The sequence below is a fragment of the Chlamydotis macqueenii genome, chromosome 1 (assembly GCF_036417535.1).
Source record: "Chlamydotis macqueenii isolate bChlMac1 chromosome 1, bChlMac1.mat, whole genome shotgun sequence".
Classification (NCBI taxonomy): Eukaryota; Metazoa; Chordata; class Aves; order Otidiformes; family Otididae; genus Chlamydotis; species Chlamydotis macqueenii.
In genome coordinates, this window is record NC_141556.1 from 143852110 (window position 1) to 143875047 (window position 22938).

Here is a 22938-nt window from a genome sequence, read left to right on the forward strand (position 1 = left end):
AGAAAATGGAAGAATTGCTAAATCTTGTTGGAAGCTGTGTATGCGTTTTATTTTGAGGGTGTTGTTGAGTCTTAATAGCTTAATCTTTCATCAGAATATACATTTATGTTTTCTTTTCTTTCTTTTAGAGTGGTTAAAGTCATCTATCTTTTCTGGTGGCTTGCAAACTAGTCAGATTCATTACAGTTACAATGAGGAAAAAGATGAAGACCATTGCAGCTCGCCTGGTAATACTACCCCAAATAAATCAAAACTATATACGCATCGATTAACTTTGAGTGACCATTCACAACCTTTTCTCCAAGCTATTGCAGATAATAATATTCAGGATCACACTGTGAAGGTAAGCCCTCAGTAGTTCTGTTCACAAAAAATGTTGCTGAAGCGTGACAGTGGCGGCCTAAACCAGTTTTGTTGGTGAAAATTCTCCAGAAGTTATAAAAAAACAATCAAAAAAGTTGTTTCAGAATTACTTTTTGTGAAAGGAGTGGTTGAGTACTACTAATGGCTGAAATTTGCATGTTTCACTTAATATCTTAACAGTACGATTTTTTCTTTTGAATGTTTGAGTGAGAGAACTACAAAAATTAAATGTATTATTACTAAAAAAAAAAAAATGCATTATTTTCCCTGTTAAAGTTTAATGGTATTAACAGACCGTGTTCACCTCCAGTTGAACTAAGATGGAGTTTTCTTTGTCAAAGTGCAAATGTATTTTATGTGTCAGGTGCATGTATGCCTTTGTCTTAAAGTCTCTTTGTGCCTTGGGCTTCAGGTTTCACCTAGCTGGAATTGTGGATATTATGAAAACCTCTAAGATTTACATTGATCACTGTCTTCTATAATACCTTAAGAATTTCTAAGCCTTTGAGTTCAGCTCCTTTATCCAAAAAACCCAAATAAGGCCTTGGGAGGATAGGATAGCAATAATGATTAGTCAGGAGAAGACAATTAAAAATCATGTTAGATGACCTGGCTGTCTCAGGAAGAGATAAAAGCAGTGGTAGCTTTGTTCCTTGAGCTGTGTTTATCTTCATACAAAAAGAAAGATAACAGAGTATTCTTTGTAGTATTGGGTTGTAATTGCTGTGTCTTCAGTAGTGCGTACTGTGTGGTGTATCTCACTTCTGAATGTTAGTTCAGGTTGTGGAGGTTATTCAGTGTTATTTAAATGCTGGTTGCAGTAATTTGGGTCCTTTCATTGTATTTCAAAACAAAGTTAAATTGAGGCTGTTGTGTGTTTTTTGTAGGACTTCTTGTGTCAAATAGAGAGATACTGTAAACAGTGTCACCTAACAACACCAATCACATTCCCTCCTGAGCATCCTGTGGAAGAAGTAGGACGTTTGTTATTATGTTGCCTTCTGAAGCATGAAGATTTGGGTAGGTAGGCGTGTGGTATAGATGTCCCAGAATACATTTTGAACCAGTTTAAACTCTGCTATGCATGATTTTGGAAATGTGTATTCAGAGATTGTCTTTTCCCGTTAAGGTCACGTAGCACTGTCTCTTGTTCATCCTGGTACCCTTGGAGTTGACCAGGTAAAGCACAAAACCCTACCAAAATCTGTAGTGGATGTGTGTCGTGTTGTCTACCAAGCAAAATGCTCACTGATTAAGGTAAGCCTCTTACCTGCTGAAGTTTAGAGTCTTTTTAATATGAAGTGTTTTATTAAAAAGTTATATATTGTTCATTTCATTGTATATTAAACAGTAACCTAATCTTCAATACTTTTTCTAGACCCATCAGGAACAAGGACGTTCTTACAAGGAAGTTTGTGCTCCTGTCATTGAACGTTTGAGATTCTTATTTAATGAACTACGTCCTGCAGTTTGCAATGATCTATCTATAATGTCTAAATTTAAACTTCTGAGTTCCTTACCCCGATGGCGGAGGGTAGCTCAGAAAATAATTAGAGAAAAAAGGAAAAAAAGAGGTAAAGGAACAGTAATGTTGTATCTTCTTTGAAACAATGCAAATCAATCTCATTCCAGGGCTTGCTGCTCTGTATTTGAGACTCTTGTTAGCTAAAAAATCGAAGCCATTTGCTTTCTGCTGCATTTTAATGAAGTTTTAAAAATCAATGTTTACATGTCAGTTCCTGCAGCAAAACCAGGCAGATAAGAGAGTCAAGTTTAGATGAGGCGTGCTTCTTTGTGTTCCAGCATATTAAAAATGATCCATTAATATCAGTCCCTCTGAATTGGTTTTAGTAAAGTTTAACTAGAAGTGGCATCTTACTAAAAATCATGCTTTATTAAAGCAGTGTGGTCAAAGAACTGTTTAACTGGAAATAAATTAATGTGGTGAACCAATATCAAAGTGCTTTTGAAATTGGTCTTCAAAGATAAAAGTATATTGCAGATATTACCAGAGCTAATTTGATAATAGGTGGACATAGAGTCCATGAAGAGTACATTTCCAGCCGAAGCATTCTGTATGCTTAGGTTATCATACAAACCTAAAAGTGTGACGTTGTAAAATGTTATCAGATTACATGATTTATTTTATTTTATTTTATTTTATTTATTTCTAGTCCCCAAAAAAGCTGAAGCCGCTGATGTGGAAGAATCCAAAATTGGAAATGAAGAGAGTGATCTAGAAGAATCCTGTGTGGTACCTCACAGTCCTGTACCTGTAGATAAAAAGCCCATACCAATCAAATCACCCAAGGTAGGATATCAGGTTTTGAATCAACCGTGTGAATAAAAGTAACAAGAGGAAAAAATACTAGCTGAAGCGTGATTGCTCTAACTTGACATTTAATATTCCGATAATAATGTTTGGGATATATAATTAAGTATGGCACATTTTTTAATTATTCCAAGTTTCACTAAAACAAAAGCTTGTTTACTGCGTATTTAGAATAGGTAAAGATATCTTCTCTAATTTTTAGATTATTGATGAATCTTATAAGTGTTTATATAAAGCTTCATTTCAAAATAAAAGGTTGAGAAGGCTTACTTCCTCTTTTTTGAATAGTAATGCATTTGAAATTTTATGTAGCAATTGTAAACAAGGTAATGAGTTACAAGTAATACTAAGTTCTTTCTTAGCTTTGAAGAAGTTTTGTGGTGTCTTATGTCATGTGTTGTTTCCCCCCCCCTCCCCCCCCCAGTATTTTAAATTTGATCATAGTTTTACATGAAATAACTTGTATTTTCAGTAATTTAGGATGCTACCTTCCTATTTTGCAGGATAAGTGGCAGCCGCTTTTGAGTACAGTTACAGGTGTCCACAGATACAAATGGCTGAAGCAAAATGTCCAAGGCTTGTATCCACAGTCTGCCCTCCTTAACACCATTGTTGAGTTTGCACTTAAAGAAGAGCCGGTGGATGTAGAAAAAATGAGAAAATGTTTATTAAAACAGGTAAAATGGATGAAAATAGACTTGCATGTATTAGCAGTTTACATAAGTATGACTTTTTTTTTTGTTTTCTTTTGCAGTTGGAAAGAGCAGAAGTTCGTCTGGAGGGAATAGATACTATTCTGAAGTTGGCAGCAAAAAATTTTTTGCTGCCATCTGTGCAGTATGCAATGTTCTGTGGATGGCAGAGGCTTATTCCAGAAGGAGCCAATATAGGGTAAAACTTCTTGTTGTTTTTGCTTTCACAGTTCTTCAGTAAGAAAAAAAATACTTACTTTTTGTTGTTGTTTTTCTATGAAGGGAGCCGCTCACCGACTGCTTAAAGGATGTTGATCTGATCCCACCGTTTAACAGAATGCTGCTAGAAGTAACTTTTGGAAAGTTGTATGCGTGGGCTATTCAGAATGTCCGGAACATCTTGCTAGATGCTACTGCAAAATTTAAAGAACTAGGTGAATCTTAGTTTGTTGCTGTTGGCTTGGGAGAAAGCTGTTTTAAATTAATATTGTTGCATTTTTTTAAAGTGTCCAATAATAAGAATCCTAAAATAAATTCCTGTGGTTTGTGCTGAGAAACGCTTGGACTTTCTGTCCCTCCATGTTCCACTTGCCCCTCGTTCTCCCTTAATGCTGAAAAGTGAGTTTAAGAGAATGTTACTGATATTTCTGCAACAGGTTATTGATTACTCATTAGTAACATTTTACCATTAAAATCTAAATTGTAAAAAGTTCCTTGGAACTTCAGCTTGTAAGTTCTTAAAGCCAAGCAGGGAATAAATAATATTTTAAACCATCAAATAAATCTATAACCTGTCTTATTGTAGCTCCCAAATGTCAAATGACTTTGTTACTTCTATTGCTTTTGAATTAGGTGTGCAGCCTGTTCCTCTACAAACAATTACTAATGAGAATCCAGCAGGACCAAGTCTTGGGACTATTCCACAAGCACGTTTTCTGCTGGTCATGCTCAACATGTTGACACTGCAGCATGGTGCTAATACTTTGAGCCTCCTCCTTAATTCTGGCATGCTAGCGTTGACACAAACAACACTGCGACTGATAGGTATGAGATCTTGTTTGGAATAAAGCATGTTTTATAAATCTCCTATGTTTTTTACCTGTTTATGTACCCAAACTATAGAGTGACTTTGCTGCTTAAAGATAATTCTTAATGCTACTCTGATACAAAAACCACATCTGTAAACATGATTGAGGAGGAAGTTAGTTTGACTGTAGTCTTTATTCAGTCATTATTTTTCTCCTAAGCCTTTGCTTTGGGCATCATTTGCTAGAATTTAGGAGTGGTAGTGTAGTTTTGGTGGAAACACTACAAATAAATTTAAAATTTAAACATCAAAAACTGCTTCCCCCTTACTTCAGTTTCATTTGTTCTACCTATTAAAACCGTTCCTAGTCTGCATACTTCACCTGGAAAAAAGAGCTTTGTTCTGTTCTAAGAAGCTCTGTGATGTTTTTTTTTGCCATGATTGAAATTCTCCTGCTTTTTCTTTCTTGGTTTTCTTAGGTGATGGCAAATATTTGTTCTTTTAACTTGTAGTTAACCAAAGTGCTCATAAGACGTTTTTAAAAATAGCAACTCTGTTAATACAACCATTTAGCAACAGAACTCATTATAATGTCTTTATTATTTGTCACTTATTTTTGTTCAAAATTAAGTCCTGTGCATTCAGAGCCATTATATCCTGGTTTCCTCAAGGCTCATCTGAGTGTCACCTGTTAAGTCAGCTTTCCTATTGTTATTGCTTTTATATTGCAAAAATTATGTACCTTTTAAGTCTGTCAAAGATACCTATGAAAACTTGTAGCTGGTTTTAATTTATTTCATGTTTTTTTCCTCTTTAGGGCCTAGTTCTGACAACGTTGAAGAAGATATTATTGCCTCTTCTCATGGAGCTTCTGCCACAGTCCTAGAAGAGTCAAGAAAGGAAACTACACCTGTTCAGCTCCCTGTTTCTGGGCCAGAGCTGGCAGCCATGATGAAAATTGGTACCAGAGTGGTGAGAGGGGTAGACTGGAAATGGGGTGATCAGGTACAACTTCTTTCATACAGGTGTGAGTGTGTTAAAATCTAAAGTCTCTGTTCAGTGGATTGTCTGTGAATTTGATGTTCAAACTTTAAATGTCGTTTTACATTTTAAAGACTTGGAGAAAATGTGTATAAATACACAAAAATATATTAATTATTTGTTTAACTTTATTTTTGGAGATGAAAATTCTTTTTTAGCGAGACTGTTCTGATTCATGATTTAACAGGTTATTGGATCACTTGTTTGCTACAATGTTATGCACTTCTAACTAGGTGTGTATGGCACTTATGAGTGTTGCTGCAGTTTACTGGGGTAATTTCTTTTGAAGATTGTGGAATATTTTCCAGCTTTATACTGGATTTTGAAACATTATTGAAGGCTAGCAGCAAATAAGAGCAATAGCACTATTATTTTGTGAACTCTGAAGATGAATTAGAGTTGTTGTTTGTGTAACTTGAGCCTCTCCCTTCTGTCAGGATGGACCGCCTCCAGGTTTGGGTCGTGTGATTGGAGAACTGGGAGAAGACGGGTGGATTAGAGTGCAGTGGGACACTGGAAGTACAAATTCTTACAGAATGGGGAAGGAAGGAAAATATGATCTCAAACTAGCTGAGCCACCACCAGCAACGCAGCCTACAACAGAGGATTCAGACACTGAGGATGATTCTGGTAAAAAAGCAATTTAAAAAAAAAAAAGTATTTCTGACCAGAATATTTTTTAAGATAGCTTTACTGTGAGAAAGGAGAATAGAAAGGATGATATCACATGTGTTACATATTCATGAACCAAAGAAAACAGTATTATCCAACTGAAATAATTTCAGTTACAGATACCAGGAGGAATACATTTTAACATATGTTAATGTCATTCTAAAGTGTGTTTTTTTATATGGCCTAATTATACATCTAGTCACACTGCTTTCCTATTCTTGTTACTGCATTTGGAGCTACTTTTAAGCTGTGTACTGCTAGAGAATAACTTGAAAATATCTGCACATAATAATAGAATCATACAATAGTTTGGGTTGGAAGGGACCTTTAAAGGTCATCTAGTCCAACCCCCCCGGAAGGAGCAGGGACATCTCCAACCAGATCAGGTTGCTCAGAGCCTCATCCAACCTGGCCTTGAATGTTTCCAGGGTTGGGGGCATCCACCGCCTCTCTGGGCAACCTGTTCCAGTGTTTCACCCCACTCATTGTAAATATCTGATTTATATTTTGCTGTTGCAATTGGAAATAAGGAATCTTCATGTGAAATTATCTTGGAAAAAATATTTACAACTAATTTCTCACATCATGTTTGTTTCAGAACTTTGTGAAGTAGATTAACCCAATATTAATGTATTCTTTTGCCTTTTGTATCTTCCTTCAGAAGGAGAACAAGTTGAAAGGAATCTCCACCCTACTTCCATGATGCTGACAAGTACTGTGAACCTGTTGCAGACACTGTGTCTCTCTGCTGGTGTTCATGCTGAAGTCATGCAAAGTGATGCTACTAGGACTTTATGTGGTCTACTCCGTATGCTTGTGGAGAGTGGAACAATAGATAAATCAGGTATATAATATAGAAACAATCTGATTCAGCTATGTGCTTCTGTTTTGTGCTTTGTTGTCCTGTAACTTTGTAAATCTTTCATTACTGATTTTTAATTCTTTGAGACCAAAAGCTAGTAAATGCATTTTAAGAGCTTTTAACATCTTAATTGTTAGCAAAAGCAACATAAGTGGTATTGAATGTTCTTAGAACATAAACACTAAAAGCAGGAGAGATGCATGAGATGCATGTGGAACATCAGGATGTGTGTATGACTGGCTTACACAATTAATTTCTTAGCAGTCTTTTTCTGTTTGAGGTGAACAGTATGACTGGGTGTGTCATATTCCTGTAGCCTCTTTGTAATTTCAGAAGTAATGCTGTTAACTACTTTGAAATGAGGAAACAGTATAAGGATGAGAATTGCTTTAAAGCCATATTTAAGAAAATTAATTACAGGCTCTAAAATTGAAGTTAATAGTTCATATAAAGACAGTGGAGTAGCTCAGAGTTACAATTTGTTCGAAAAAGCCAAGTGTAGTATATAGAGAATAATGTAGCTGGCGGAAAAGTCAACTGTTATATGTATATATCTTTTTGTTTTTAGCTTCCTTGCCAAATAAATTAGTTTATAAAGAACAGCATAGGAGTTGGTGCACGTTGGGATTCATTCGAAGTATAGCACTCATGCCTCAGATGTGCAGCACTCTTAGTACATCTCAGTGGATAACTTTGCTAATGAAAATTGTTGAGGGGCATGAATCTTTCACTGCTGCTTCACTACAGAGACAGGTAATGTGTGTATTTCCAAGTTACTTTGATAGGCAATGAATTTAGTAGACTTCGTTTCTCTTTGGGGGACAAAACCACCAAAACTGTATTTTAGAAAACAGATGGGAAATGTCCTTAAATAAGTCTTTAATTAATTGGAAAAAAGATAACATGTCTTCTTATATTTTGGATTCATTGTTTTAAATACACATCTGTCAACTTTTGATGCTTCAGGGCACTACAGATACCCTTGTTCTGTTTAAAGCTTGGAAGTTTTGTACAGATGAGAGGCCAAAATTGTGTTCCAAAAATGTATTCCAGAAACTCCCATGTAATGTTTCCTAGAAGTTGAATAAAGAAAAGAATAACAAAAAGATGGCTAGGAAGAATGTGCAGTTTAATTCAAATTGTATATTACCTACTGTCCCTCCTTCCATAGTAAGCTGTTATTGTTTAAATTACAATCTCTCTTAAGAAGCTGCATGTTGGCATCTTATTTTGGTATTGTATTTCCCTTGTCTCCTTTTCCCTTTTCTCTTTTCTTCTTTTTTTTTGGTTGTTTTTTACTTTTAGTTTTGTTTTGTTTTCTTCTACCTTTCCTTAGCATCTTGTAGTGCCTTTTTCGTGAAATTGAAAAGCAACCTTATTATGGAATAACTCTTACAAGTTTTAAGGCTTGGGGATCAAAAGGTGGTCTTAATCTTTTTCTTCATAAGGCATCAGCATTTTTTGACTAAAGCCTTGTATCATAAAAGCCTGTGCATTTTTGTGTGATCTTCTGGTAAATTCCTTCCAGTATTTTTAATGTAATGAGACTTCTGTCGTCATCCAGGACTTAGTACATTAAAGTATTCTGTGCTGTTCAGAGAATACTTGAGAGAAATGAGCATTCTTGATGTACCAGCATCTGAGTTAACAACAAGAAAAATATGAGACCTTGAAGTTTTAGAAAGAAGTTATTGACAGAGGTTTACAAGAAGAGAGAGCTCTTCACTGTTATTGGTCACTTGTATTGTATTGGTCTTCTGGGTAGAAGATGAGGAAGCTCAAAACCTGAAGTACTTCTGTTCAGAATGTGCAACCCCATTTACTTTTTGATACTGCGACACTGTGCCTTCCTGTGTTCCTCACCAGTCCTATGCTGAGTGTCTAGGTTTAGAGATGCCAGCCTGTTCCTTCTGTACTATGTTGGAGACCCTAGTTTCACAGTAACTACTTTGAGTGTCACTGTGGTTGCTTTTTGCCTTCTTGTGCCATTCAGCTTTTTATCTCATGATTTTTAGTTACCATACTTTATTGCAGAAACTTAGAAACTTTCATTCTCAAATACATCTTCTAAGTTCTGAGTCTGGAATCTGAACAAACCTTCCTATTCTGTATTCCTATTTTTTCCTATGTGTTTTAGTCATTTACGTTGTTTCCCAGTGTGTGTCTGTCTCATGTCTGGAGTATTAAAGATTAACTAATATAATGTACCAATGAAATTGTTACTGACTCTTTGAACTGGCACAACTTCTTTTACATTATTCCTTGGAAAACTGAACACAAGATCAGTAGCTCTGTAATTTCCACAGATGGAAAGAAATCAGCATTGTAGAAAGAACTACACTGGATGACTCAAGTTTTAAAAGCTCTTTCATCTCTGCTTAATATGTTTGAGAAATCCGTTGATACTTGGTGACTTGAAGTGGAATAACACTAATTTGTTCTCTTTTTAGATCCTTGCTGTACATTTATTGAAAGCAGTACTTCCATCCTGGGATAAAAATGAAAGATCAAGAGACATGAAATTCCTTGTGGAAAAACTGTTTGGATTTTTAGGCAGCCTGCTTAGTACTTGTTCTTCAGATATCCCACTACTCAGAGGTAGCGGAACTTTTCCTCAGTGACTTATTGTTATGTATATAAATACATAAAATAGTTCAACTGATAATTTTTTGCCCAATTGCTTTGTCCTTCCAGAATCTACTCTGAGAAGGAGGAAGGCCAGGCCCCAAGCATCTCTAACCGCCACTCACAGTAGTACTTTAGCAGAAGAGGTAGTGGCACTGCTGAGGACACTCCATTCGCTCAGCCAGTGGAATGGACTCATAAACAAGTACATCAACTCTCAGCTAACCTCCATCACCCACATCTTTGCAGGAAAACAGTCAGAAGGGGTAGTTTCCACGTTTTAAAATAAGCTCATTTTTATAGCAATATTTATTTTGAAACTATAAATGTTAAATGTTTGCAAACAATGTTAAGCTTAATTTTGAAACCATTTTTATATTTATATTTATTTATGTGCTGTAATTTTTAAATTGAAGTGTGTATGATTAAATTGGTATTTTAAAGCAGATAGAAGTATGTTTTCTCCCTACAGTTAATTTTACTGTTCTTTGTTAGGCTCTGTTGGATGACTACTTTCCTGACACTGAGAATCCAGAGGTGGGAGGCCTGATGGCAGTGTTAGCTGTGATTGGCGGCATAGACAGTCGCTTGAGACTGGGTGGACAAGTAGTTCATGATGAATTTGGAGAAGGCACAGTGACACGCATCACCCCAAAAGGGAAAATCACTGTACAGTTCTATGACATGCGAACGTGCAGAGTGTGCCCTCTGAATCAACTAAAACCAGTAAGTTTGTTTTATTGAGGCTTTAGTACAGGGAAGGGTATGGTTAAAGACTCTGATGTGGTGCAAAGAAAATATTTGTTCTTCATTGAGTAGATACAGTGACATTCAACACATAGAGCGCTCTAAATGCAAATCCAAGATGTTACTCATGTGAACCTCTATAGGGCCTTTAATGCCTGTCCTCATTTGTTGAGGTGGTGAAAGGAGAGGGGATTTGAGCTGAAATCCTTTGACTTGAGGTAAAATCCCAAGCATGATAATGTGATTTACAGCTCTTACATGAGAAGAGCTTATTTATTTGTGTTTAACTTGATTTGTGAACAAATGTAGAAACTCATGGGTGTTTTCATTTGAATCTTAATCTCAAGTTGGCTAATACGCTTTAGTGAAAGCACAGTCGAAGTGCCTGGTCTGCTTCAGGGACTGCAGTTCTTCCTTGCTCTGACTCTGGCTTGCTTTTTCACCAAGTAGACCTACAATTGTGTGGTACAAATACAGGCTTACGAGCTATGCAGGGAATAGAAATCCTGTCCAGTTGTTCCTGATCAAGAGCAATAAGATGAATGCTATTTCTTCTGTTCTTCACTTAATACCCATTGAAAATTTGAGTGGTTTTGTAAAATTTTGGAAAATGCTTACCTGTAATTTTTTCTTGTCTGGTTCTTTCCCCACTGTCTAGCTTCCAGTTGTGGCTTTTAATGTGAACAACTTGCCTTTCACTGAACCTATGCTATCCATTTGGGCTCAACTAGTAAATCTGGCTGGAAGTAAAATAGAAAAACAAAGAATGAAGTCTCCCAATCAGAGTCTTTCAGGTACACTTGGATTTTTTTTGTTGTTTTTAAATAGCTGGATATGCTCTGAGAAAAATACTAGTAACAGAAATCGTACACAAGAAAAAGGCTTTTCTGGAACCTTATGTTTTTTCTTAGTCAACATTGAATAGTATGCACTTACAGGACAAGTTTAGGTAGGAGGTGAATTGCTCTACACTGTGAGTGGAATACCATTATTATTTTGGTGAGAAAACGTAAATAAGTTCTACGTCTGGGCTTTTTGTATTGAGTTATGTAAAATACTGGATCTTAACTGCACTTACTGTGCTATATATCAGCTGTATGATTGTGTGAAAAGTAGGAAGGCAGTGTTTTTAATGTCATGGGTCATAGAACGTATGCAGATTTTTTATCCAGGTGCTATTCAGACTGTTTCGTACCATCAGTATTTCACAAGCTTTCAGACAGTGAGTTAAGATGTAAACTAATTTTTTGACTGAGGTTGTATGATTGATAGCCTTTCTTTAATACAAGAGATTCCTAGTGCTAATGGCTGCTTAATATTTCTGATAGGTCAAGTGGATTTGGATCTACTGAGATGCCAGCAGTTAAAGCTGTACATACTGAAAGCAGGCCGAGCTCTGCTTTCTCACCAGGATACGCTAAGGCAGATCTTATCTCAGCCAGCTGTTCAGGAGTGTGCATTAAATCCTGCAGGTATTCTGAAATACAACCTGAATGTGCTGCTGTTTGTCTAGAGAGCAGATAGAATTTGTAACTCTATAACCCTTGCTAATGACAGTTGAAGGGTAGAAATTAGGTTTGCCCTCCAAAGACTACAAATTAAGAATTAAAATTCAGAAATGTTTTAACCTTACATATTAAAAGCATTTTGACTTTTTAACTTAGGTTTTGAAGACTAAGTGGATCAAGTATTTGAAGCTTGAAATATTGGAGTTAGCTAAATTTGTAAGTCTTCTATAGTTAGTAAGTTCTATAAGTAATTTTAAAAAACTTGCAGGTTTTTTGCAGTGATTTCTTTTTCTGCTCCAAGCTTAAAATATGAGTTCTTATTGGCTATTCTGTTTACTTCAAATGTTTTGCAGTTTCCAGTGAAACAAGTACCAGGATATGGTGTCTTAAGCTTAATCTTAAAAGGAGTTAAAGGAATTGTAATTTTAATAATTTTAATTCAATCTCCATGTACATTAATTCTGAATATAAAAATAAAGAGAATAGCTCTCAGCTTTCAGGATAGCTATTGATGCCCTTATAGTTGATATTCATTCTTTGGGCATTTGTGAATCAGTGAATCATGTAATGTCTTTGAATATATTATTTGATTTATTTGTATATTTCTGGGTTTTTTTTGTCAGTTGCCAAATCTTATGTCAACAGAGTCATCATTTTTTTTCCAGGAATGGAGCATGATTTTACTTCTACAGTCAGTTTTTAAGGGGGAGGAAAAACCTACACTCAATTTTTTTTTTTTTTTTTTTTTTTTTTTAAATCCAGAAGCATAAGTATGTGACTTAGTTAACTGTTTTGTTCTTGTTTCAAATATGAGAACTTTCTTTTGTTAGAGTTAAATGAAGAATGAGAATACTTTCCTGAAACAGCCACAGTAAAAATCTAGGAAACATGAATGTTCATGCCAACAGGAATACAAAATCAGATATAAAAGTTGCAGAATCATGAGCCCGTTGATTCAAGAAAAGTGTACTATCTTGAAAGGGATGAATGCCTATAGGGAGCTCTTCCCAAGAGGTGTAATGAAAGGGGAAATTACTCAATCCAGAAAGTACGCAAAATGATTTTGGGGATCAATGAAATTGTTGGTTGTTTATATAAAGTGGTTTATCCTGGAAGGACCTGTGTATAATAATCTTACTGTAACAAGGTGAACTCAGAAGACACTTGTGCAAATTCACTGTTCACTGAGCAGTTTCTGCTAGGCGTGTTCTAGGTGTATTTTAGTAAAACTATTGTTTACTTACAAATTTCTCATTTGCTTTTTTCTATGGAGATTGTGGCACACATGGTTTAATCTTAAAAGCATTATTCTTATGGAGAAGAAATATGGGAGAAATAACGATGTATTTGATCAACCATTAGGCCTCTGTGTAAGTCTCCTGATTGACTTGCATTACATGGTTTTGGTTAAAATAATGTTTTTGTTTCAAGAGGATGGAGCAGTTGCCTCTCCCGACATAGGAGATATGTCTCCTGAAGGACCTCAGCCTCCCATGATTCTTCTACAGCAACTTTTGACAGCTGCTACGCAACCATCCCCTGTGAAAGCAATATTTGACAAACAAGAGCTTGAGGTAAAGTCTGTTTTATGCTAATAAGTAACTTAATAAATAAGTCTTTTTAATTCACATTCCAATTGAAACTTCTTAAGCTATAGGTTTTTTAAAAAGTGACACTGAACCCTTTTTGGCAAATAACCTTTAATTTCAGGCACACACACACAAAGACACTAAATACTCTTGTTTTACTCGGACTGATTTAGTTGTTCTCATTTAGGCTGCTGCTTTGGCAGTATGCCAGTATCTGGCTGTAGAGTCTACACATCCTTCAACTCCAGTGTTTGAAGACTGCAGCTCTAGTGAAGCTACAACACCCATCACAGTGCAACATATCCGACCCACAAAAGTGAAGAAACGCAAGCAATCTCCAATTCCACCCCTCCCCATTGTAGTTCAACTTATGGAAATGGGATTTCCTAGGAAAAACATAGAATTTGCACTAAAATCTCTGTCTGGAACCTCTGGAAGTGCTTCTGGATTACCAGGTATTTAATTTACTTAAATTAATGGTGTTAGAAGGAGGAGGAAAGTTGCAAGCAGATTAAAATGCTGCTTATAAGGGAGCAGTTGTTACTTCTCTTTTGGGATACTCTCTTAAGAATGTCAGAGAACCCCATAGAGACAGACTTTGTTTTCTGTATTAGGAGTGGAAGCCTTGGTTGGCTGGTTATTGGATCACCCTGATGTTCAAACTACGGATCTCTCTGACGCTGATACTATCTCTGATGAGTATTCAGATGAGGAAATAGCAGAGGAGGTGGAAGAAGCTGAAGCTGCTTGCCCTGTGGTAAATATCAAGTTACTAAAACCTAAGTTATGCTAGCTGGCTGCAAATGTTATGATTCTTTCCTTTTATGAACTTGGTTAGAGTACAAGGATATTCTGCTGTCCCAAGCTTTCGAGACTGTAACAAGGATGATGTATGTTTCTAAGGCATGTCTTAAAAGAACTCGAGGAAAATCTCTAAATATTTAGGTATGAGTAGCAGAGGGGAAGAGTGGAATGCAGGTAGACTTTCACAAGTGGTAGCTTTAAGTATCCCTCATACTTGGTCTCAGTTTCATCTAAAATAGTCAATACTACAGTGTAATATTTGTAAAGGACTCCTAATTTTTTTCCCCCACCTCCTTTCCTTTTGTCTGAAAAACAAACAAATGTTAACTACAAGGAGTGAGAAACCAGTGAGTAAATGGCAAAAAGATGTTAGTGAAATAACTTAGCTTTTTGCTTACAAAACCTGTTTTCACTTACTGATGATAAAATGACCTTTACGATGCCTATGGAGTGCGACAGGTTTAATGTGAATTTATATTAGGCTTCTGTTGACTTCCAGGAACTGTTTCAGTAAGGATTTGCCAATAAAATGACATAAGTTCCATAATTCTATTTATTTTTTAAGGCGTTATGTTGAGATTTCTGGCACATTGAATTTTGTAATTGAAAGAAACACATTTATATTTTGAAGGAAATTAACTTGACATTGAGTTCTGATATCTTTATCAGTATTGCAATGAGAAACTGCTATATATTGCGTTGAATGGAAAAACATTTAATGCTCAAAAGAGAGCAAAGTTTTCTGAAAATTCTTGTTACAGCTGGAATGCAGTGGTCTTCTAAAATTTTTAAGTTAAATCTCGAAAGGAATGATTTCTGATAACTACAATCTTTTTCATCAGCTTATTTTTGCAATAGAATACTTTAAATCCCATTGTATTGGACACAAAAAAATCAGTAGTGTACTTTAAGTAGGAGATTACCATCACTCACCACTGTTTTTTTTTCCTCTCCAAACAAGTAGCGTAAGAAGTGGAATGTGAATGTGTATCTGCAACGCTACGTAGATTACTTACAAGTCTTCTTTGTTTTAATTTTATTCGGAAACCACATTTTAGAACTGCAACTTCCAACTTTTTTCACACATTTTGAAAATTTGCAGCTACGTTCCTTGGCAAGTCATTTTGAAAACTAAACTTTAGTTTAAAGTAAAGTAGATCAGAAATTTTAGCCCTATAGTGATTTGACCTGTTGAAGATTTTACTTATTTGGCACACAACTTAGATATTATATGTGTGTGTTTTTGTTGGGTTATCTTCAGTCTTTGCTAACAATTTTATTTTATCTGAATTGAAAACAAATTTTGTAACTATTTTGTGTTTATTCTTGATTTTTTTTTTTTTTTTTTCCAGTCAAGTGGTGCTGTTGTAACAGAGAGCCAGACCTTTAAGAAACGAGCTGATTTCTTAAGTAATGATGACTATGCTGTGTATGTGAGGGAGAATATTCAGGTAAGCATGATGAAAAGCTGTATTGAAACTACTTTCCTTCTGGTACCAAAGTCATTACCTGGCTATGGCGTTCTGTTGTCCTTTTTCCCTAGGTGGGGATGATGGTTAGGTGCTGCAGAACCTATGAGGAGGTTTGTGAAGGAGATGTAGGCAAAGTTATTAAATTGGATCGAGATGGATTGCATGACCTGAACGTACAATGTGATTGGCAACAAAAAGGTGGTACTTACTGGGTCAGATATATCCACGTTGAGCTTTTGGGTAAGTTCACTGCTAACTGCTTTTTCATTAAAAATTGAATGATAAACTAAGGGAGGATATATTCTGGGGAGGGAAAACTCACTCACCATGCATTTGTTCTTGCAACTGCTAGGATTTCCACCACAGAGTTCTGCCTCTCATATCAAGATAGGTGACAAAGTGCGTGTGAAAAGCTCTGTTACCACACCCAAATACAAATGGGGATCGGTTACTCACCGAAGTGTGGGAGTTGTCAAAGGTAATGTATGTTCAAAATGGGGCATGGGGAGATAATAAAACTGGAAACCACACAGACTTTCTGCGGTGTTCAAGGAGAGAATCTTCTAGACAGACTTAAAAATCCCACTGTTTTGTGAAATATTGCATGATGGTAGGAGACTTTAGAATGCATTTTATGTCTGTGATGAATACATACTCTGTATAAGCACATTTTGTTAGTGTGTTCATCTGCTTTTTGAGCCACTCCATTCACACACGGTAGAGATCTTTAAGAATCTGTGCAGCTTCCTGTTGTAGTTCTCATTTATACTTTGGATGAACCACAAATGATTTACCTTTGAGAAGTAAATCTAACTTGAAAACTTCATATGGAAGTGAGGAGAAGATGGGGTGCACTAGTGTAAAGCTGTAAGGGATGTTACAGGAGCAGTCCACAGGGCATAGATTCTTTGAAGAGGTACAGATTTTGGTCATACTAAATTTCTGCTTAGAAGTACGCTTTCCCTTTGGGAACTGTTTTAAAAAAATAAATGAAAAATTCAGAGTTAAGGATTTTAAATAGAATAATATGTATCTTTAAAAAAATCTTTAGAATTCCCTTGCCTCTGATCCTTTCCAGGCTGCTTAGGTTAATACATTGTTCCATTAGAATAAAAGATTGCTTTCGAAACTTTTATTATGTTTCTGCTCTGGTCTTGCATTGGATGCTCTGTGCTTAATTTTATAAAGATTTGCAACACATTGCATTTTCTGCATGTTTTTGTTACAGCATTTAGTGCCAATGGAAAAGATGTTATTGTAGACTTTCCTCAGCAGTCTCATTGGACTGGCTTATTGTCAGAAATGGAACTGGTCCCTAGCATTCATCCTGGGGTCACGTAAGTCATGATTTACATTTTTCTTAATGTGTATGGGTTATCCTTTAGCCTTACTATCTTGATTTCATTATCTTCACTGGTGTTAAAATCAACTTGTAACATGAAAACTGCTAGAAATGTATTTACTTGTTGTTCTTTTTTGAAATCAGGTGTGATGGCTGTCAGATGTTTCCTATCAATGGGCCTAGATTCAAATGCAGAAACTGTGATGATTTTGACTTCTGTGAAACCTGTTTTAAAACCAGGAAGCATAACACCCGACATACTTTTGGCAGAATAAATGAACCAGGTGAGTTTCAGAATCTAAGTGTTTCTTAGATTAATTTGAAATGCATTGAATTTGGGTTTTTTTTTTTAAAAAGTTTTAAATTTTGACTCCTTAACATAATGAAAAATTAGTGTTCAGACAACAAAACATTCTGAGAAGACCATAGCACTGCTGCAGTTGCACGTGGTGGTATCAGCATAAATTTTCATTTGGAATTCAAAAGGAAGGACCTTTTCAAGTGGCTACGTAGTCAGGAATGTTAGTCTCTTAAGGATTCTGTCAGTTTAAACATTGCATACACCTGTAATGTTTTATAATTCAATTTTAGGAATTACTCTTAGTGTCTCACATTCCTGAAGAGAGTAATTTTCCTTAATTTTGTAATGTTTATTTTTTAGTAAATTATGTTTGGTTTCTTGATAGAAATAAATCCTAAGTGTCGGAATAGGAAGTGTGACTGTCATGAATGAGAGGTGTGAAAACTTATAGTCAGGTAAAGTGCTTGAATCTCCTTTATTAAAAAAAAAAAAAAAAAAAAAGTCTTGATGGTGAGTAGTATTACCATACCTATGTGACATACTTCTCTGTTCTACTTTTAGAATACATACCTGAAATCTTTGATTTGTTTTCTTTCCTTTCATGTTGCTTATGGGTTTAATAAAAGCAGTTTTCTTTGAGAGTTACATGCTTAATGTTTCACCTAACCGTGCAGGTCAGTCCCCAGTGTTTTGTGGGCGTTCTGGAAAGCAGCTGAAGCGACGGCACAGTAGCCAGCGGGGAATGTTACTGGATGATTGGTCAAGAATAGTTAAGAATCTGAATGTCTCATCCTCTGTGAATCAGGCTTCACGTCTTATTGATGGTAGTGAGCAGTGTTGGCAGTCTTCTGGCTCACAAGGAAAGGTAACTTTAAGCCATAACTGATTTATTCTGCCATACTTTCTTCTTAAGAGAATAAGTATTTACCTTAGTGAAATCTATTTGTTTGTTACCTTTCTGTAAGGTAGAAGAATAGTAAAATCAGACATCTGAAGTACAAAATTATGTTTCTTCATAGTAAGTGTGCCTGTTTTTTTAAAGCTGAGCTTCGTCTTTGTAACTGTTTCGTGTGAATTATAAGGAACTTGTGTGATATTTTAAATACAGGATAGTTCTACTCTGTAGTTGGTTACATGGTTACAATTGCCTTTTCAGTGTAAGAACTGATGGCAGTTGTTCTTAACAATCACATTGCTTATATTTTACTTAAGTGTTTGTTGCAATATGAAAAGCACCTGTGGTCTCACTAGCTAAAACTGTCTCCAATCCAGAGTCTCCCAGACTCACTCACTAATTGTAGAATATCTTAAGATGGAATGGACCCATAAGGATCATTGAGTCCAACTCCTTGCTCCTCACAGGACTATCTAAAACTGAACCGTATGACTAAGAGCATCTTCTAGACATGCCTTGAACTCTTGACAGTCTTGGTGCTGTGACCACTTCCTTGGGGACCCTATTCCAGTCACCGACCTAGTGAAGAACCTTTTCTTAATGTCCGGTCTGAACTTCCTCTGGTGCAGCTTCATTCTATTTCCTTGTGTCCTAGCACTGGTCAGCAGACAGAGGGAGATCAGCACCTCCCCCTCTGCTGTCCCTCTTGAGGAAGTTGTAAGCTCTCCCCTCAGCCTTCTCCAAGCTGAACAAACCAAGTGACCTCCTAAGTCTTGCCCTCAAAGCCTTTTGTCATCTTGGTCACTCTCCTCTGGGCACTCTCTAATAGTGTGATGTCCTTATGTTGAGGTGCCCAAAACTGCACACAGTACTTGATGTGAGGCCACACCAGTGCAGTGCAGAGTGGGACAGTCGCCTCCTTCGACTGGCTAGCTATGCTGTGCTTGATGCACTCCAGGACATTGTTGGCCATTTTGGCTGCCAGGGCACACTGTTGACTCATATTCGACTTGCCATCAATCTGGACACTCAGATCTCTTTTTGCAGGGCTGCTCTCCAGCTGCTTGTCCCTCAGTTTGTATGTTGTATGTGTAAGCAGGATTATGCCGTCCCAAGTGGAGAATCCAGCACTTGGTCTTGAATTTCATACAATTGGTGATTGCCCAGCTCTCTGGTCTATCCAGATCTCTCTGTAAGGCCTGTCTACTCTTGAGGGAGTCTGCAGCTCCTCCTAGTGTAGTATCATTGGCAAACTTGTTTAATATACCTTCAACCCTGCGTCCAGATCATTTATAAAAACGTGTAAGCATTGTTCCTTAGTTTACCAGTATTATTGGCCCGCAGCACTGCTCTGCAGCTAGCCTAGACACCAGGTTTTGTGACTAGGCTTCTTTCCAGTGTGTTTTGATACTCTCTTGATGGACATGCTGGGAATAACCTCAAGTACCCTTCCTTCAGGTTGTCTGCAGACTGTAACCAAAGATTTACTTTGTCGCATTTCTGGACCTCCAGTGGTATTGTGCTTTCTGAGTTTTCTCAATAGTGTTAAAAAAAAAAAAATGTTGCAACTGTTTCTCTTGTATTTGGGAGTTAGACAGGTGAGAAGTTCACAAGATCATTTTCCTTTGGCCAGTTCCCATGCATTGCAGCTGTTGTGTACCATTCACAAATGTTTTTCATGCTTTCTTCAAAAGCAGTATCCATTTATTCTTGTTAGCCGTGTGACGATCCTAACAGTGCTATCTGAAAATGAAATTCTCTGTGTTTCCTCTAGCACTGGATTCGCTTGGAGATTTTTCCAGATGTTCTTGTTCACAGACTAAAGATGATAGTGGACCCTGCAGACAGCAGTTACATGCCCTCTTTAGTTGTAGTTTCAGGTACGTTATATGTTCTCTGAGAAGTCTGAAAAATGTTTTCTGGTTGTTTGAAGGGTTTTTTTGTTTGTGGTTTGTTTTTTTTTTCTTTGGTCTACATTCAACAGTAGGTATTTATCTGGTTTCAGTTAACATAGTAATGAATTTAACATGCATAGTCCCTGCTTATGAAACAAACACCGTATCTTAAAATGTTTTCCTTCCATATTTTGTCTTCTAGGGGGGAATTCCTTAAATAACCTTATAGAGCTAAAGACAATCAATATAAATCCTACAGACACCACAGTGCCTCTTCTCAGTGACTGTACGGAAGTAAGTGAATTTTGTGTGAGAATTACTCGTGTACAACAGAAAAATGTTTTGCTGGAGGAGATAGATTAAAAGCACTGCTGTGATTATTATTATAGCATGGTATTTTAATTTTCCTCTAAATTAGCACTGTTTCTGGCAGTTTAGTAAAGTTAATTATCCTGGTAAGTTTTACCATAATCATAGTGTAACTCTATAATAGCCTTAGTAATAAAGATACTGTAGTTCTTTTTGATATAAATCAGTATTCGTATGTCCCACTAAAGTTAAATTTGGGGATCATTTTAGTGAGTGATAAACCTTATTTTGGATGGTAGTTCTGATCCTTTTCAGTAACAGCAAGGAGGAATGCATAATGAATTTTTAGAAGATTGGAAGTGAAATCATTCTCAAATTAATGAGGCCATATGTTTATCTTAACATATGAATTATGTAGGGCTGAAAAGCCAAATATTTAATGTTACAGATTCATTTTGTTAAGGTGACAAAGTCAATCAAAAGTCCTATTCTTTCCTGTGTTTTAGGAAGTTGTATAGGACCTAAAAGATGGCAATTTAGTTTTTTTCTTCTTAGTACCACAGGTACATTGAGATTGCAATCAAGCAGTGCAGAAGCTCTGGGATTGATTGCAAAATACATGGCCTTAGCATACTGGGACGTATACGTGCAGAAGATGAAGATTTGGCTGCAGTCCCTTTCCTTGCCTCTGATAATGAGGAAGAGGATGATGATAAAGCTAACACCGGGAGGTAGGTAACTGCAGGGCGGGGGGGAAGTGATAACTAACATTAGTGTTTATATATTCCAATCAGGAGATTATTGTAAGAAGAGCAATTTAATTAGGTTGAATGGTAGTAAAGAGAAGACAGTATCTTAGTTTGTCAGAATTGTAAGTAGGTCATTTGCTGATAAGTAACTTATTTAAAATTATCACAGAGGTAAGATGGTAGCATTTTGTACAACTCTTCTGATTCTGCAGTCTACTTGGAGTAGAAAACCTAGCTAAAAATTTGGTGTGTTTGTATTTAGTATGTGGAAGGTGTATATTTATCACTGCTCAGCAAAACGTTTTGCTGTTTTTGTTTTCTTTTGTTTTGTTTGTTATAGCCGCCACATAACTGTAATGGTGTAGTTTGAGTACTGAAACTGTTCCAAATGGTAAAATCAGTAAGGACAGTAAAAGGGTGCCTGTGCTATACCATGCATGTTGCTAAACTGACTTTTTTTTTTTTTTCCTTTCTTCTCAAAATGTTCAGTCTTGTTAGAAAGAAGGCAGCTGGGCTTGAATTGGCAGCTACAATAAGAACCAAAGTTTTTGTTTGGGGACTGAATGACAAAGATCAATTGGGAGGGCTAAAAGGCTCCAAGGTATGTTTCTTGTTTTGGTACTTTAGTGCAAAACAGACACAGCTAAAAATAAAATGTCCAAGTCTCGCACAATTAAAAATTAATTCAAATTTAATCAGAATTTTTGAGTTTATTACCAAAAGCTGCAAGGAGTAGGTTTTAATGACTTTTTGCTGTTAAGACATGTAGGTGTCTGCTGGCTGGAAAACGGGAGAAAATTTGCATTTTGGTTGTTACTCTGAAATCCAGTTTGATTTTTAGCACTCATTTACTCATTTGTTATAGATGGCAGTGGACTAAATGTTCTAAAAATTTTTATCACTCTGTACATATTCTGCTATCGTTGAGTTTGCATGGGAAAATCCTTTTTATATGTTTATATAATTTTTTTTTTTTAATATATGAAACTCCCCGTATTATTCAAACACTTCACACATCCCAGTTAATATACACCAGGCAAAAGACACAAACCAAGAAAAAGTATTTAATACTGAAACCACGATAAATACAAAACCTGAGGGGAAAAAAAGAAAAGTACCTGTTAGATTAACTGGTTCATCACTTAAGAACAGCAGCTCTTTCTAAAATGTAAAACTTTAAAGTGTATTGTAATCATCTTTATTTCCTATTTGCTCTAGATAAAGGTCCCTTCCTTTTCTGAAACCCTGTCTGCCTTGAATGTTGTACAAGTAGCAGGAGGATCCAAAAGCCTTTTTGCAGGTAATACAAGTTTAAAATAAATATAATTATTGAAGGGCAGAAACAGATTTCTAGTTGTGAAACATTAACGGGATTTCAAACTTTTTTTTTCTTCATTTTAGTGACTGTAGAGGGTAAAGTATATGCTTGTGGAGAAGCCACAAATGGAAGACTGGGTTTAGGAATATCTAGTGGAACCGTGCCTATTCCTCGCCAGATTACAGCTCTCAGTAACTATGTGGTAAAGAAGGTGGCTGTTCATTCAGGTACTGGCCATTGCTATTCTTACATACATAAACATAACATATTAAGTCTGAAAGTAGTTGCTTTGCAATTTTCTTGGGTGCTATGATGCCCCAGTATATCTGATAGTTTTTAAATTAAAAAAAAATAAATACAGGTTATTAAATTCTGTCTGTTGTGTAAAATGTCAG

General features: G+C 36.2%; 1 protein-coding gene across 3 annotated transcripts in view; it reads left to right on the plus strand.

Annotated features, from left to right (window-relative positions):
- The window catches only part of HERC2 (HECT and RLD domain containing E3 ubiquitin protein ligase 2), a 112982-nt gene that overhangs the window by 49949 nt on the left and 40095 nt on the right, over positions 1-22938 (plus strand). For all 3 annotated transcript variants that reach the window (XM_086768949.1, XM_086768966.1, XM_086768957.1), the window contains exons 27-59: positions 129-343; positions 1251-1383; positions 1493-1620; positions 1742-1937; positions 2538-2674; positions 3199-3372; positions 3450-3586; positions 3670-3821; positions 4240-4431; positions 5232-5419; positions 5893-6085; positions 6789-6971; positions 7558-7742; positions 9440-9587; positions 9684-9880; positions 10110-10340; positions 11020-11155; positions 11690-11833; positions 13301-13443; positions 13646-13913; positions 14073-14215; positions 15615-15713; positions 15806-15974; positions 16087-16212; positions 16963-17071; positions 17221-17360; positions 18052-18242; positions 20047-20152; positions 20370-20461; positions 21032-21207; positions 21715-21826; positions 22444-22525; positions 22627-22770. In XM_086768949.1, the coding sequence (XP_086625075.1) occupies positions 129-343; positions 1251-1383; positions 1493-1620; positions 1742-1937; positions 2538-2674; positions 3199-3372; positions 3450-3586; positions 3670-3821; positions 4240-4431; positions 5232-5419; positions 5893-6085; positions 6789-6971; positions 7558-7742; positions 9440-9587; positions 9684-9880; positions 10110-10340; positions 11020-11155; positions 11690-11833; positions 13301-13443; positions 13646-13913; positions 14073-14215; positions 15615-15713; positions 15806-15974; positions 16087-16212; positions 16963-17071; positions 17221-17360; positions 18052-18242; positions 20047-20152; positions 20370-20461; positions 21032-21207; positions 21715-21826; positions 22444-22525; positions 22627-22770 (5169 nt within the window). The remainder of the gene's footprint in view (positions 1-128; positions 344-1250; positions 1384-1492; positions 1621-1741; positions 1938-2537; positions 2675-3198; positions 3373-3449; positions 3587-3669; positions 3822-4239; positions 4432-5231; positions 5420-5892; positions 6086-6788; positions 6972-7557; positions 7743-9439; positions 9588-9683; positions 9881-10109; positions 10341-11019; positions 11156-11689; positions 11834-13300; positions 13444-13645; positions 13914-14072; positions 14216-15614; positions 15714-15805; positions 15975-16086; positions 16213-16962; positions 17072-17220; positions 17361-18051; positions 18243-20046; positions 20153-20369; positions 20462-21031; positions 21208-21714; positions 21827-22443; positions 22526-22626; positions 22771-22938) is intronic.